The sequence below is a fragment of the Hypomesus transpacificus genome, chromosome 3, assembly GCF_021917145.1.
Source record: "Hypomesus transpacificus isolate Combined female chromosome 3, fHypTra1, whole genome shotgun sequence".
Lineage (NCBI taxonomy): Eukaryota > Metazoa > Chordata > Actinopteri > Osmeriformes > Osmeridae > Hypomesus > Hypomesus transpacificus.
Window position 1 is genome coordinate 12,736,333 of NC_061062.1, and position 17,529 is coordinate 12,753,861.

Genomic DNA, 17,529 nt, shown 5'->3' on the forward strand with positions numbered 1-17,529 from the left:
GTAGGAAAAGGGCCATAGAGCTGAGTGTCAGCTATCATACAATCCTTGATATACAACGTACAGCCGTCCTTCATCAATTACACAGGCTGAGATTATTCACAGCTTTGGTTTTCATTTCTTGCAGACAGAGAAGAGGCATCAGTTGAATATCAATGTTGTTTTATGTTTGTCTAGTCTTGGCAAGACAAACATCCTCTGGCATTCCAATGCTTTCACCCCACCCATTATCATAGATGTGTTATTAGCACTTCTCTGTCCACTAAGGATTTATCACACACAAACACACGCTTGTGCATGCACACAAACACGCAGACACACACATACACAGCCCAAGGCTTTTACTTCTAGGAGGTGTTAAAGTGTTATCTCTCAGTGATGGTATCTACAAACAATATCAGCTGCTTGTGGAGGCTGGGTGCTGTCCATCTTCTTTATCGCAGAGTGGAGAAACTAAAAATATTTCAACATTAAAAGCACAGATGTTCAAGATTTTTCTGAACGGCAACTGTGAAAATCTCTTTTGCCAACACAATGTTAAGCTGATACTAAGTGTTATCAACCCCACGAAATGTCTAAAACTCCAGAAAATGGCTATAACCTAACCATCTTTCAGGTGCTTCTTTGGACACAGCTTGAACGTTTCATAAAATATCTTCAAACATCTTCAGATATAACTGAATATATCTTGAGATACCTTGGAACATGCCTAAGACATTGCTGATGGCTCACATGCTAAGGAGTCTCATCAAAATACAGGATACAAACAGACACTCTTTAACAATTGCTCAAGTAAGTGTGGACTAATTCCAACACTGGATACCTGTTGAGACAGGCATCTTCCATCATCCACCACCTAAAGGCTCTTCATGATCTCTCAGACATTATTACACTAAAAGGAGTCTGACCTCAATAGGCAACATTTGTTTTATCATTCATCCCCCAGCACCACTTCTTTGTACACTTGATACCAGGAAAGAGAACACTGGTCAGGAGAAAATGAGCACTCAGTAAACGCTCATTCAATTCTTGATGGATCTCACATCAGTCGTATACTTGTATGTGAACCTCCATCTTGCACGCCATGATTCATGAATCTGTAAACAGATTCTAAAGAGGCACCGGATTCAATGTGGAATGCTTGAGATCCTTAATCCGGGCATTCGTTTTGGAAACTTCATAAACACACAACCAGTGGAAAAAAGAAGCCTGGCTTCTCCCTCTGGCTCCTGTCACATTTTTAGAAGCAGGTCTTTAGAGAGTGGCCTTGGTGACAGGCAGATCACCAACAGGCACCATATGTCCTCTGGCAGCCTGTTCTTCAGCTTGAAGCACACATAACACCAAGCGTGTAGGAGTTGATATCTTGGATGTGTAAATTAAAAAACAATGGTGTAAACACTTTAAGAAGTATTGATTCCCTCAGTCTCAGCACATGGAAATGACATCATGCCGACTGGGCCTGTGTTCTGCTGAGTAACATGGCTGCACAGCTGCATACTTGACCTATGTCTGAACCCCTCAGCGTAGCAAAGCTGAGATCACCTGTCATAATCACTCTGAACTCTTCTATGGTCTGATGTCCTACTGCCTTTCTATCTCTCTTTTTCTCCTCTCTCTCTGTATTTGTCTCTCTAGCTCTCCCTTTCTCTCTCTCTCTCTCTCTCTCTCTCTCTCTCTCTCTCTCTCTCTCTCTCTCTCTCTCTCTCTCTCTCTCTCTCTCTCTCTCTCTCTCTTTCTCCCTCCCTCCCTCCCTCCCTCCCTCCCTCCCTCCCTCCCTCCCTCCCTCCCTCCCTCCCTCCCTCCCTCCCTCCTTCCCTCCCTCCCTCCCTCCCTCCCTCCCTCCCTCCCGCCCTCCCTCCCTCCCTCCCTCCCTCTCTCCCTCTCTCTCTGCCTTACATTCTCTCCATCCAGGCTTCATAACAAGCCATTAGGTTTAGACTCCTTAAGACTGACCCCGCTCAGCTTGTTCACCTCTCGCAGGTCTCATATTTTAAACTAGGATTGGAATAAACCCTTTCCCAGAGTGATTAGTTTGCGGGGGTGGTGGGGCCTCACATCCTCACAGTAGGGATCTGCCCTCATTCTGGGCTTGCCCTATTTGGTGTCAGCTTTCACAGCTGTCGACCAATAAATGCGCATGCCAGCAACAACAACAAAAAAGAGACTCCAAATATCAGAAATGTGTCTAGAGCTGTGAGCAACACATTTAGATAAAAAAGGTCACATGCTCCATAAACTCATGTGAAACGTAAAGCAGAAGGTGCAGTCTTCCGAAGAAGACAAAATAAGAGAGTAGAAAATCCTGTATTTGTCTGCTTGCATGTGGTCTGATATGAGGAGAAGGAGGCATGCTGGCCACCTTATTGCTTTACTAAATATAGACCTGCAGGAGATTGGATGTGTGCTCTGCTCTGCTCTGCTGTGCTGTAACGTGTTGTGTGATGACAGGAAGGTGGAGGCATGGTGTTGGGGGTCCTGTTTTCTACTGCTCCTTAAGTGGGTCACAACACCCAAAGCCAACATTCAGTCTGAGTAGAGTAGTAGTAGTAGTAGTAGTAGTGCTAGTAGTAGTAGTAGTAGTAGTAGTAGTAGTAGTAGTAGTAGTAGTAGTAGTAGTAGTACCCCAAACACACACACATGCAGTCACGCACACAAATATGAACATGTATAATTCAACAAACTTAACCACAATCATTGATCTGCAAGATAAATCTCTGCTTATACTGCTTTCTACAAATATGAATCTCTCTTACTGCAGGGCTTTTAGCAAGGAGATCACAATTGTATTTTAACTGTGTTTTACAGTGTGTGTATATGTGTAAGTGTATATGTGTGTATGTGTGTGTCTGCATGTGTATATATGTGTGTGCTTAAGAAGCAAGCAGAGCTCTCAGGATTTCAGATTTATACAGTTATGAGTAACAACTATGGCCCGCACTGCATTTAGATATGGGTGATTTGTGAGGGATTTTCTGTGTGATTGTATGTTAGTGCACCTATGCTCATGCGTGTTTGCAATAGTGTTGAAATTCATTGAATGTGTTTGTTTGTGTGTGTGTTTTTTAGATTTGTGGTTACATCTCAAGTCTGGCATACCTAATTTTACCCAGTGGGTATTGAGGTGGAGCATTGTGGCCAAGCTTGGGTGTAAGGTTGTTACAGCCAGTCATGAGGCACAATCAGCAACTCACAGAGAGACTGTCTCACTGAAGGCTGTCTGTGGAGCAGACAGATACCTCATGGATGCTTTTATACAAAGTTTGAAATGATGACATACTCACAGAGGGAGGAATGTGAGATAAATAGAACAGTTAAAACCTGACAGAATAGGATGTGTCATGAGGCATGGGCACAGCAAGCCATAAAAACAATGAAGGTTGCAAATTTCCCTGAGGGTGCGTAACACATTTCCAGTAGTATCGATTTTATTTATTTTAGAACAAAATCAATAACTGTTTTTTTTTAAATGCACTCTCTTTTCCAAATGAAAGTGTTGAAACAATTATTGGTGTCAGAGAAAAAACACAGCCCTAATGTCAACACTCCTGATAAGAAATGTTGCACTTTAAGTCGATGTGAATTGTCACTCAGGGCACAATGACTCCTCATTTGTACATTTATTGATCGGGTGTATGCATTCTGTATATATTTTGAGGAACAACAATCCTCACTTTCATCAATTTGTGTTTCAATTGAGTTAAACTACTCTAGAAGCATCATCGCTGGTCATGTTTTTTACTGACTTTTATAACCTGTTTTTCCCTTACAGTTTGTTTGATGAAATACCCTATAAATCTCAGGCTTCCTCATTAATCTGTATCTAACTCAGTGTAACGGTCAGACACCTTGACACTTCATGCCTAGGCTGTGTCTGATTGAAATTGCTGGGGTCAGGCCCCCAACAGTCAGGATGGAAGGCTGTTAGGTATCACAACACAAGCTATGTCACTGCTCAACTTAACCTGTGTTTATTGAGAGTGAGCAACATGAAGATAGTACAGTAATTTGATAAACTAGAATTGAATCTGCCTTGAGGTCAAAAAACCATGCCAGGAAATACAGGTCATTTTTTTTGGATTCCTAAATAAGTTCTTACATGGAATTGTAATCACGTACACTCACTCAGGAAAGTTACAGTTAGAAGGCAATCCAGAACATGCTTCCTGTCAGAGCTCAATCACTGCTACAATTCTTTGTTCAGGAAACCACACAACCCCCCAACTGACATGTGTGTCAATGACCCTGGCACTGGTCCAAAATCTCTGTGTATCTGCTATCCATAACAGGAAGGATAAACGGCAGACATTCAAACAAGTGGATGACATCTAATGTTTCATTACCCACACTAACCCAATGGCTAGACAAATCACAATCAATACATTAGCGCATGTGTTCCTTTTTGAAATGCGATAACAAAGGCTACAGCATCTAATCTGTCCTGCAGCTCACGTAAGATTATTGTCCCGCGGCAGACAGGGGCGTCTGTCTCTGCTGGAGGTCAGAACTGAGGGTATTGTTAGATACCAAACAAAAACTTGACTCCATGCACCTAACAATCATATTTCCTGACATTTCTGCTGACTTTGTACAAGACAGAAATATCACAGGGGGAAGTGGCTGAGCTCGTTCTTTGTTAAGGTTTCTTGAAGGTCACTGTGGTCACATATTGATGTTTCAAGTTGTAAAAAAGACAAAAGTCTAGCGGCATCAACATTTTAGGTAACCGTTAAGATCTGGCTGGCTGATCTACTCTCTGTGGTTTTAAGGTGCTCCAGAGACTTGATACGTGCTGTAAACACACACCTTCACACACACACCCACACATACCTACATCTAAGAGTACACAGACCAAAATGCCGACACGACAGGTGCCCAGAATGGTCAGTGAAGACCAGATTTAATAAACCCAGTACACTAAGGAACCAGGAAGTTTGCTATACAGACAAAACACATGACCTTCATGCTCACTATTATTCCCCTGACTGTCAAAATCGAGTTTGCAGTGAGCCTACAAGGCAAAGATATGGTTAATCAGTAAAACTATACCTAGAGGTGTGAATATGTGTTAACCCTGTCAAAGAAAATGCTTGAATTTTCACCACTTGAGGCGAAGGTGGCGAATGAATGAGAGATACCAAAGAAAGAGAGCCAAGGCGATAGAAAGATTGAATTAGGACAAGTCTTTATAAAGAGCACCGTGGCTATGCAGCTAGCTAAACACATGGGTGCGAGATTTAAGCGAAATATTTTGCATTATTAACCTTAGTCTTCAAAAGTAGTGTTGTTAAGTGGTTGACTGTGACCATTAGGAAATCTGGGGCACTATGACCCAGTAAATGTTAACACCCCAGAAGACAACATTTGTGATCAATGCCGCTTGTTTGCCGTCAGGTGCTGCAGCTGTATAAAATCAAGACTTGAGGTTTCTCTCACCAGTAACTACAGAGGCGCTGGATATAAACAGAGAGCACAACTTCACCTTGAAATGATTACGCAAAGGGTGGGATATGGAGCTTCTGCCTGGTGTTGCAACATCAGTATGCTGTCTTTTTCAAAATTTGTATGCAAACTTTGAAGACACTGTGTTGAGTCGTATTACGACCGACAACGTGAGTATATTCATCGATTTAAATGGATACTTTCAAACTATTATTCATTTGAAATTATAATATAGTGCGTGCAATGACAGAAAATGAAGAAGAAACGGACCAAATTATTTTTCTCCCTTCCCACAATAATAGGCTACAAATTTTGATCAGATGGATTGAAAGAGAAATAGAGACAAAAGTACTGAAATGGGATGGTCGATACTTCTAAAGATAAAGAAAGACGCCTCATAAAATAAATAAAAACAAGAACAGCCAATGATGTGAAAATCACCCAAGGAGATGGACATTTTAAGTAATTTAAAGAAAATGCCTGGTTTCGATGGACAAATTATGAATACCACAAACGATACATCTGTGACAGATTCACCTAAACTGGATGAGCACACGGAGAGTCTTGTCTTTCAAACTAGTTTGGCCGTAATTCTTTCCATTATTACACTGGCTACTACTTTATCAAACGCATTTGTCATTGCCACGATTTCTCAGTCAAAGAAATTGCAAACACCGGCAAACTTTCTCATAGCTTCATTAGCCGTGACTGATCTTTCGGTGTCGATTTTGGTGATGCCCATATGCGTTATTTACACGGTGATCCACGTATGGACTTTGGGGCAGGTAATATGTGATATTTGGTTATCCTCTGATATAACATGTTGCACAGCATCTATCCTGCACCTGTGCGTAATTGCTTTGGATCGATACTGGGCGATAACTGACGCGGTCGAATATTCCAAGAAGCGCACCCCAGCGCGCGCGGCGGGGATGATCGCTACCGCCTGGGTCATCGCCATCTCCATTTCCTTACCGCCTCTGTTCTGGCGACAGGTGAAAGCGGAGGAGTTAACGACTTGTAATGTGAACACGGATCATATTTTCTACACTATTTACTCCACGTTTGGGGCATTCTATATCCCCACATTGCTGCTTATTGTGCTCTATGGACGGATTTACGTTGAAGCCCGTAAGAGAATCTTGAAACAGTCACCCAAAAAGGTCGGGAAAAGACTCACTTCAGCGCACTTGGTCACCAACTCGCCAGGATCTGTGGCGTCAACTACCTCTATGCAGTGCGGGAGGCACGATGCGCACTCAAGTGATACTGGATCTCTGGCGAGTGACAATCAAGTGAAAGTAACTGTGTCAGATGCGCTATTAGAAAAGAAAAGAATATCAGCAGCTAGAGAGAGAAAAGCCACAAAAACTTTGGGGATAATATTGGGTGCGTACATCATATGCTGGTTGCCGTTTTTCATTTACACACTGGTGGTAGCCACCTGCTCAATTTGTTTTTACCCAGAGCTGTTTGACTTCTTCAACTGGCTTGGTTATCTAAATTCTCTGATCAATCCCATCATATACACTATGTCCAACGATGACTTTAAGAAAGCTTTCCACAAACTCGTGCGCTTCAAATGTTGCAAGTTATGAAAAATGTCTTGACAATTATCTTCGCCTTCAATATTGTAAATTATTCGTATTTACATACCTATATGGTAAGTAATAGGATTGAAGTACAGAATGTAAGTTTTAACGGCTGGAAATTATTTACGATGAGTGAAGTGTGTCAGAAATGACAAATCTACAGTCTCGACAAATCTAATCGGCAATGGCTTTGGGAAACGGAAATGGGTTGTTCGTGTTCCGCATGGATTCCATTTGGGGAACATGTTGGTGCAGCGCATTCCGCGTTATTCCCATGGCGACTGACCTATTAATGCGCCTCAGATGCACTGCACAAGGCTGATATCTCTAAAGACTGTTCCCACCAACCAATCTGATATTAAACCATAAACCTAATTGTGCGCTGGGAATACAAGTACGGTATAATGTATTTTATTTGTTACATTTGTTCTATCTTGTTTTGTTTTGCATACTTCTGTGTGTTAAAATATTTTTTGTTTTCTTTGCAAAACTCAATATTGATGTATGTATATTTATTCTGTGGATAAATTATTAAAAAGAGCTTAGGTTTCATCTGGTTGAATCAATCAACAGCATTGGTTCACAGGTTGTGGTGTTTCATTTGTAGGCTAATATCGTTTTAATCCAAGAAATGCAGAGTGCTGAAATGATCATCTTGCAATTGTAATGGTGTCATTTGTTGTGTACTAGGTATAAATAGGATTTAGATTCATACAACTTGAATGTCAAACACAGGCATAGACAGATTTTATTATGGGTGATATTTACCCAGTTATTTTTGAGAGCAGATGAATAAGTTCAATTTTGCTGAACAAACATGTGATGTTTAACTAAGTGTGACTGTATGCCTGTGAGTGTGTTTGAACTGTATCCTCACACATAGGAAGTGTGTTTATCTGTGTTTGTGTCTGTATCGCTCAGCCAGTCAATTCACTGTCTTGAGTCACATTATATGAGAAAAAAGGAGAAACTGAAACCGTGATAAATCTTTATGAGAGTATTTATGAAATCCATGTTGACATTGGTGAAATTTATTGCTTGAATCTCTCCAATTGTGGAAGTCCTCTTTTCACTCTGAGAAAAACTGTTAAATAAAGGCATGCTGCTAAGACATGTTTGTTTCCAAATGCTCTATTTCAGAAATGTAATGAGGAAATGTAAAGAATTAATTACATTTCACATCCATTAATTTACAGAAAACTGAATTAAATTGAACCTAACCTTATTAGGCAGAAGGTATTGGAGGAGCTACTCTGCTCCCTCTTGTGGACAACATGGTGAAAGGTAGCACTTAAGTGAAAACTGGCTGATGTCAAACTCTCAATCCATCCATCCATGTCCCTTTACTCTGTGAGCTGGAACAGCACATCACCGGTTGGTTTCCAGACAAAACGAGATCATCTGTGTATCTGAGATCCTCACTGAAGTGTGAACTCACCACTCTCACTTGGTCCGGCATCACTCCCCTCCCCCTCGCCTCATTACTTTCCTCCTCATCTCGCTGCACTCCCCTCCAACCTCCTGCAAGCCCCCCAAATCTTATCCCTCCCTCCCTCCCTTGCCTCCCTGCCCTCCCCCTCGCCTCTCTACCCCTCCCCCCATTCCTTCAACCTCACATCTCTGCCTTTCAAATCCCCCGTCCCCCAGCCCCAAGCCCCCCAAATCTACCTGTCTGTCTCCATGGACTGTACCCTCACTAGCCAGGCCTCACCTGTAGCATCCAGTCATCTCAAGCAAGCTCTAGATGGTGTCACCTGGAGTTAATCTGACATCCTTTGTGCCCCAATAAACACATCTTCTTTTCTCCATGTATGGAAAATAAATAATAATATTTATTCAAAGTTAATGTTTCCAACATGGTTCACCATATCTATGGGAACAGTGTGTTAGGGAAAACAGTTTTGTTAACAGGTTGACTTGATTTGCAACCTATTTGGGGATCTCCAACATTACATGACAGCTACTTCAGCATGGTAGACATGGCTTCCCCATGTTAAGACTTGGTTGACCTAGAACATGCACTATGAATGTTTTATAGAGAGAGAGAGAGTAGTTGCAGTCGGGGATATATTGTACAGTATGTCATTTCAATGAAGGAACAGTTCTAAATCTATAAAGTTATGGAGCCAATCAATGTCTCTAGTGTTCTCCAGCATTACCAGCAGAAATATGCACATGTGCATAATGCACAACAGCTCATTTCACAACCATGATTTATGCTCCACTTAAGTCTCCTGCGGCAGGCGCTCTCTGCGGTAGGTTTGTAGGTTGAAGGAAGGTGTTGGGGAATGAATCAGGAAAGACATGCAGGTGTAATGAAGTCATAAAGCATGCTTATCTGGTACGCAGCTTTGCTAAACAGCTTTATTGTTTCACCCTCCATGTCCTCTGAGAATGCAGCGTTCATCAAGAACAATGGACTCTCAAAGTTCCGTCTGCCACCACAATATTATCCTCCTTATCCCTTGACTAATTTCAATTGACCTTGACACAGAACGATCACGTAAATTATTCACCCCATCGTGTTGCATCAAAGGGTAGAGGCATGGTGACAAATACAATCTATGGTCTGTGGTGATAAACGACCAGATTACAGTAAAGCACTCTGGGATAATCAACACCGTCAGAGTAATTCTGAAGGGTGCAGCAGAGAGAGACTATAACTCTGACTGTGTAAATCTAAAGTCTTGTAGTAACAGGTGTGGGTGGGGCCTGGAATAGGGCACCAATCACTGTCGTATTTCTGTCCAGTTACACTTACAAGCACACCTGATTGTGACTAAATTGGACCCATTTTGCTCCCAAATGTTGGTAAATGGATTGTGTGTTTGTGTGGTAATGATGGTGTGTCCTTTCTCAAATCTCATTAAGCGCATTCACAAGGCTCAGAAGCCTAGGCGCTAGCTCTCCTTAATGCATTGTGCTCTACATTCTTGTATCATTCACAGATTAATAAAGCTTTGAAATTGAATGTGCCAGGCATCGTGACTCAGAGGCCTCTATAGAATGCTATGATTACTTTGTCCTGTAGCACACCTCAGTTTTTGGTGCACACCCTGGTTTTCAGAGCACTCCAGCGACATCCAGACAAGTCATTTCTGCTTTCTTTCATCACAACCAGATGGAAAATCTGTATTGAAGTATCTCTCCTACCTGGCCCCCCAGTGGTGGAATCACCTCCCCACCTCCATCAGAGACACAGACTGTCTCTCCACCTTCAAGAGAAGGCTCAAGACGCACTTGTTCCGGGAGTACAACGGTACTTAGGAATGGTTTGTTGAACCCAACGCTAGTTTCCTCAAGGATCACAATGACTCTTGCTTAGACTGTTGCTCTTGTTGGTTAGTGGTAGCTGATTTAAACTGTTGTATTATATTTAATCCTATTTTTATTGCTTTCCTACAGGTACACTTGCACTTAGAGATTCATGTTGTGTATTGTAATTTGCTTAACTACATGCTCTTATGGTTTCTTCCCTTTAGCACTTATTTTTGGTTGTTCACAATGTGTACTTCTGTTTTTGGCTACCTGCAATGCTTTGGGGCTATCTTGTTGTTATTATCAGTGACCTATGCACTTTGTAAAGCTCTCTCTTGGAAGTCGCTTTGGATAAAAGCGTCTGCTAAATGAATAAATGTAAATGTAAATGTAAATAAATGCAAGGGATTGTGGGATTTTATGTGTTTGTTTGATACAGGTATGTGAGATGCAGAAGTGCCCTCTAGGTCCCACACTTTTCAAGTTAAATACTATAGTTAAAACTGATATTATTGACGTTAATAAGAGACAAAACAAAACACACAATCCTTCAAACTATCATGTTTACACTGGAGACTTTTTAAAACAAATAACTATGCACCAAATTACAACTTCATGCATCAAAACTATTTCTTTCAGGCCATGTGCTGGTTCACTGAACATCTGGATGATGAATGTATCGTTTAGACAACAATTTGTTTCAACAGTCGTCCCCACAGGGCCCCACTGCAGGTTGTTTCAAGCCTGGGATGAGGCCCCTGAGCAGGGATGCTCTTCTCAGCACCCCACTACCCCAGACAGATATATTGTCTGTCCACATCTGTGCATGAGCAATGAACATCATTATGGATAGGCTACTGAGATTCAATTTTAGTCTCTGCCTCACACACACACAAGAATACAGACAAACACACGCATACACACACACCAACACACACACGCTCACACACACACACTTTCTCACTGTTGATGACTCTTTCACATACACCTACACACATTTTTATAAACGGTTGACTACCATTTACGATGGTACAAGATGAAGTCTGTACTCACAGCCAGAATTGATGCTGATCAATACTGACTGGGGGGCATGTTGTGTAATGATTGCCTGTCTGCCTTTAACAGCAAAATACATGGATCATTGATGAAAATCCTGTTAACTCATACACAAAAATATAGGGCAAAGATATAATTCCATCTCAACGAGAACTGTGTATTATTCAAATGTAATTTTTTCTTCACTTTGTGAATGATTGATAACATATGGTCTATTAACCTTTAGATTTCAAAGATGAGAGGCTCATATTCCACTGTGGATCCTAATTCAAAGTAAAGATAAAAACACAAAATGTCACAGAAGCTATTAGTGCTGAAAAAAGGTACCAAGAAAGGTAATTCCATTTTCCAAGGCGGAGGAGACGTTTGTATTCCAGTTGTAGAAAATGTATTTTGACCTTTAAATACACATTGTTTTGCATATATTGTGTATAACTATTGTATATATTTGTTTACTATGGTTTGCCACTTGGGACAAAATGCTGTATTATCGCAATGAGGAAACATTAATACTATACATTTGATTGTTTCTGCTATGTAAATAATAGCTGTTGTATTTTATCAGAAGAATTTCTTGAGGAACAACATATTTACTTTAAGAACTACTGTGGTGAACTGAAACCTTTGGAGACCAAGGCCATTAGGTTGAGAAACGGCTAAACCTGCAATTATACTGATGTTATGCTGTGTGAATGACAGTTACTGTAATCCAAGGTCTTCATAAATCAGTTCAGTTCACTCACCCACAGCAGAGAAAATGAAAGATCTGTAAATACCTCCCAAAATAATTTCTTACTTTACTTTAGTTCTCTGACTGGACAGATTGATCATGTGCATTACATCAGTCCACTAATCACTGGATAACGCTATTCCTCTTTTTATATGAGCTGCCATACAACCCCCCCCCCTACCACCACCACCACAAACACACAGTCTCTTTCCTGTTTAGAGGCATCGACATCACTCTATTACCAGTTACCACCAAACATTCACCGACGTAAACCAATAGCAGCCTCAGAGGAGGGCAGACTCCTAAACTTCCTGTGACCAATAAAACATATTTTCAAGGTTTTACATACAGTAATGGACTTGAGTTTGATTTTTAAAGATAGTTAAAGACTATGTCACGACATAGTGTTTTTTGTTACAGTTTTACATCTATAACTTAGTTAACTAGAAATACACAGCTATTCCTAAGATTGTTTACATGAATAAAATAATTTAAAAATCCCATGATGCCTTCTTATGTTGACCAAAGAAATAAAAACATAGGGAAGCATGGTTACAAAGTTAGTAGCCTAAAACCAATGTCCAAATATTGAGGAAAGGGAGCGGATTTTTGGGTCTCAGAAGGGTATAGTTGCCTCATACTGGTGTCTCTCTGTGGGGTTGGAGCTGATGTACAGCAGTTTTGTACCCCTAGCGAGGCAGAGTGTTGTCCTGCAGGTCAGACATGTCTCTGAAAAGCTAACAGCTGGCCCACCTCCCTCCATTGCCCCATTCTCCAGGTTTTTTACTCAGTTTATCACCTTTCTCACCGGTTTCCCACCTCTTTCTCTTTCTGCTTCCCCAATTACCCGATCCCCTCAAACCCTAATTTACTCCACCTGTCTCCCCCGCTGTCTTTGCCTGTCCCCCCCCTTCTCCCAACCATCTCCCCTAATCTCAGTAGACCTGAGCACCCTCGCCTGTCTCCCCAGTCTCCCCCAGCCTCCAACCTCCAGCCAGCCAGACCCACCTGCCGCCCCTCTTTCTCCTCCCCCTTCCTACAAGTTAGTCATCACAGCTGGCTGTGGAGAGTGTGATAAATGGGCTCAATTTTCTTGGAGTCCTGGAGACCCAGTCCTCTTGTCTGCCAGTCTCCCGTTTCTGATGCCTTTTTACCTTCTCTTTTCTCCAGGGACATCAGGAAGAGTTCTCCTGGGACCCTCCAGGGCAGTTTCAAAAGGAGAACACAGAGCCAATTAATCTCCTGGAATTTACTGTCAGCTCTGGACTGTTTGAACACAAGGGCACTTTATATCAAGAGATGACAACATTTTTTTGAGGCCAAATCTTGGTGTGTTCTGTGATTTCTGAACAATAAAAACCAATATATCAAAAAAATACCAGAATTACATTTCAAAGCTATAATTGCTTCCTTGAAAACCAAATAAACTAATAATTTCACCTTTCTCAAAACTTCCCAATGTTCGTGATGCAATTCTTAAGATTAGAATATGTAGAATAACGTGCAAGAACTTGTTAAGCAAAAAGTAATTCACTTGTGTTTTTAGTACTCCTGAATATCTAAAGTATTTCAGATGGCAGAACAACACCCCAGTTATTTTTGCATCTTCAAGAGAATCAATTATTTACCTTGCCTTATTTACTTCCATCTCTCTCTCTTTTCTCTCTTTTATTCTGGAGTTCTGGTTTTGCTCTGGTTTTCAGAAGGAGAGATCTCCCTCTCAGGGCCATGTCTGTCTTCACAAAAGCAAGTTTTGGTAGGAAGAACAAAAGAGACACACATCCGGTTCTATTCTTTTCTATTGTGGGGGCTCAACAGACATTCAAGTGGACATCAGTATTCAATATAGGTTTCTGTTGACCTTTATCTATTAGTTTGTGTTTGTGTGTGTGAATGAATGTGTATGTGAATTTCCGTGTGTGTTTGTGTGCATGTCTGTGGCCCTGCCATATTGACAGAACCAGTGAGGTGTGCTTTACAGCAGCCCTGTGCTTCATTTCCATGTTACAGCATCAAGTCCCTCCACTGCTGACAGAATACATTATGTTAGTCGGTTACACTCCGTCGCCCCTCATTCACAGCAATCTCCTCTGCCTGCAATTTTCTTACCTTTGGTTTGCAGGCCAGCTGGACGTTTAGTGCTGCAATCAAAGTGAATTGCTTTTCCTCCAGCGGTGAAGTGGTGGTCTGCACACATGGAGCTTCTAAGGGAGGGCTCACGGCTGCTCATCATAGAGGAAGTTATCTTAGCTGAGCAACAACGGCTACCACTCGGGGGTGGGGTAAGGTGTGTGTGTGTGTGTGTGTGTGTGGGGGGGGGGGGGGGTCACAGCTCTGTAGATACAGCCCAGAGGGAGGGTCAAATTAATGGTTCATTTCAAAGCAGACTTGTGGTAACACATGTTCTGAATGAAAAGTGTCAAAAGATTGGGAACTTCTGTGCTGTTCCATTTGCACATGCATAGCAATACTATAGCAGCACAATACAAAAAGTAGGTCAATTAGAGATTATTTGCGTGCAGTACGAATGACTTTTCGACTCAAATGGTTGTTGTGAGACAGTCAGCAGTTAGTTGGTCAAAGGTGGGACAGCAGCTCAGAGAATTCAGAGGGTCATGAGTTTTAGTCAAAAGTAGGGGATTGGGGAATGAGAGGTTTATTTCTCAATATGTTATTTGTTTGTCCATATAGCTTATCCCTGTGTCCTTTTCAGAGAATTAACGTCAAACAATCCTTGTAGCTTTCCTCGATCAGTCTTGACCTGAGTGCACGTACATACTCTGCCCCCTGCTGGATGCTCGGCACACATGCCCGTCACTCCAGGTCAGCGGTGTACCTTGTGGTAGAGCAGGAAGAGCTGAGGAAGAGTTCCACATCCAACCAGCTCCCAGGCAGGATCAGCAGAGGGGGTGGTTAACCAACAGGAGAAGCGAAGCCTGCTAGTCAGACGGAAAGTGAATGACTGCTCAACTTAATGAAAGAGACATTAAGTGGAGTTGGACAACTACATAATCTAAGATTATCAGAGAGTGAGAACATCTCGCCTCTTGAAGAGTGCCGGATTGGGTCATGAGCTGGAGCCAGGTGACACAGAGGAGAGGCCATGATGTCACAGGTGTCAATGTGTCATTGCCACCAGTCAGCGGCTCCAACGGCATTGGGCCAGGCTGGTAATCTACTGAGAGGATTTTCTAAAAGTGGAGAGAGTTACACCAGAGGCTGATATCCATCTCTCTAATATTAGAATTGAGGGTGGTCACTGGTGGGTGAAAAGGGGAAGCCATCAGGGGAAAGGCTCAGGGCTGAAGTGAATTTTCGGAGTGGGGAGGTGCCTGTTTGAGCAAACTGAATAAACAGACTCCCTGATCCTCTATTGATCCTCTATTAATTGACAGCTGACTCACGTCATTGAGCCAACCATTAAAACCTTCTGATTTTCCCTTCCCTGTGTCCATCTGACCGACCACTTTTAAGTGTTTAAGTCAAAGAGCATCACTTTCTGCTCACTCTGTCAGCAGCTACATCAAGAGACCTTTTCTCTGTTTATAGTGAGGTCATAATTTTCTGACAGCTGGTCGCTATTACCCTTTGCTTAATGAAAGTAGACCCCTTTAATTGCACAATTGATCAAATAATTGATTTAAATAATCAGTGGATGTATGCAGGCCGTCAAATCGCTTTGCATGAAGCAAGATGTATAGTGTGGTTGCTCATGCCTTGATGACTTTGAAAAATCTCTAATGCACCTGTGGGCTAAATAAAGCACCTGTCAGATCTAGCGTGTGTTCATCATTGTTTAATAGGCAATGAACACCTACTGAAGGTCAAGGACACACACTTTATGCATGTATGTGTTGAACCCAGTGAGAATGAAAAGTTTGACCCTTCCCTAATCCTAACTCTGAACCTAGAACTCAATCCTCTTGACCTCAAACTGACAGGTGACCCTTGACCCTGATCCCAAGGAAAAAAACAATAAGCTGAGGAAGGTAAAAAAAGAAGAAAGACAAGTAGGTTAAGCTCGATCATAATGGTGAGCGCACTTTTAAGCAAGCGCCACCAAATTTCTAACGGTCCCCGTTATCCAAAACATTTCTACCTGCCCTCCCCTCAGAAGGGGACTGCTGGTTGGATGAAAGACACACTCAGGTGAAGAGTGACAGCTTGTCTCTGGATAAATATTCCACGTAAAAACCTTTCCAGGTCAAAATAAACCATTTTAGAGTTCCATCTGGAACCTTTTTAACAGGTTCCCTGCAGTGACCTATCTACATAGCACTCGAAGAAGTGTCTTTTGCTCTTTTTTTATTTTATTTTTTGCATTTAGGCGTTTGAAGCTGGATGAGGATGATGATGAAAGCCAAAGTCTATTTTGGAGAAATTGTATTCAGAGCACAAAATATGTAGAATGTGTCTTTATAATTATAGATTGAAAATAAATAATACAAAATTAATTTGAATACATTTCTGAATTAATCAAAAGTTTTTACATACTCTGTATTTAAATGCACAGCAATTTCATAACCTTGTTGTCGAGTCAATTTCAGTCTTACAATAATTAATTGTATGTTATGATGTGAATTACAAAAAACAGCAGCAAATTACTTAGGATTATTTTGTTAAATAGATTTGGGGTAATTGCTTTCTGGGGGCATTTTAACAACAACTCATGTTCCCCAGGATAAATCTCAATGTTTAAAGCACTTCCATTACTTAATTTAAAAGTCTGAATCAAAATACATACTTTAGCCTTTGGCATCTACTTCTACTAATGTCGGAGAGGGAAATTATCATGAACCACGAAAGGCGCTGCTGGGTCAAAGGTTAGAGATTCTGCTGACTGGAACCCCTTGAAGGATTTGGTCCTGAGGACAGAAGCTTACTTCAGTAAAATGTTAACAAGAGATCAGGGCTTGTAATCCTCTTCTCAGGCTAGTGAGGCAGGAAGGAGCGATCTCAGCAGTGGGGCAGATAGCACTAGGGCCATCAAAATAGACAGTGAGAGGGAAGGCACTTTGTCTCACAAAACAACTCATTTGGGGTTTTGATGGGCTGCCAATATAGCCTGGATGGCAAGAGGAAACGACTGACAGATGAAACTTTCGAATAGTTTGCTGGGGAAAGCCAGGACAGGGAGAAAGAATGTGTCTCCTGTCCGCATCATGGGTCTGAGTGGAATCTAACGGAATTGACCCTGTGCAGCCAACAAAGCAGGGGGGGCGCACAGCTTGGCAAGGAGACAGCACTTCATCCGTTCTATCCATCATAACACACTCACAAAGGAGGCAGTCGAGCAACACAGGAGCAAAGCAATTCTCTGACAACTGTAGGACCCTCCCCCCCCCCACTTCCACCCACCCCCCCTATGCCGACACATGAAGCGCAGGGTTGTGGTGGTGGTGGTGGAGGGGGGTGGGCAGTGCAGCTCTGAGGACACACAGGTTTCACATCACC

The 17,529-nt window shown here is 41.9% G+C and overlaps 1 protein-coding gene across 1 annotated transcript; it reads left to right on the forward strand.

The window, feature by feature from the left end:
- Positions 1 to 5,455: 5,455 nt before the first annotated feature.
- Positions 5,456 to 8,104, forward strand: LOC124464761 (5-hydroxytryptamine receptor 1B-like). The gene has a single exon (XM_047016596.1). The coding sequence runs from the start codon at positions 5,889 to 5,891 to the stop codon at positions 7,035 to 7,037; it is 1,149 nt and encodes a 382-aa protein (XP_046872552.1). The 5' UTR covers positions 5,456 to 5,888; the 3' UTR covers positions 7,038 to 8,104.
- Positions 8,105 to 17,529: the final 9,425 nt, after the last annotated feature.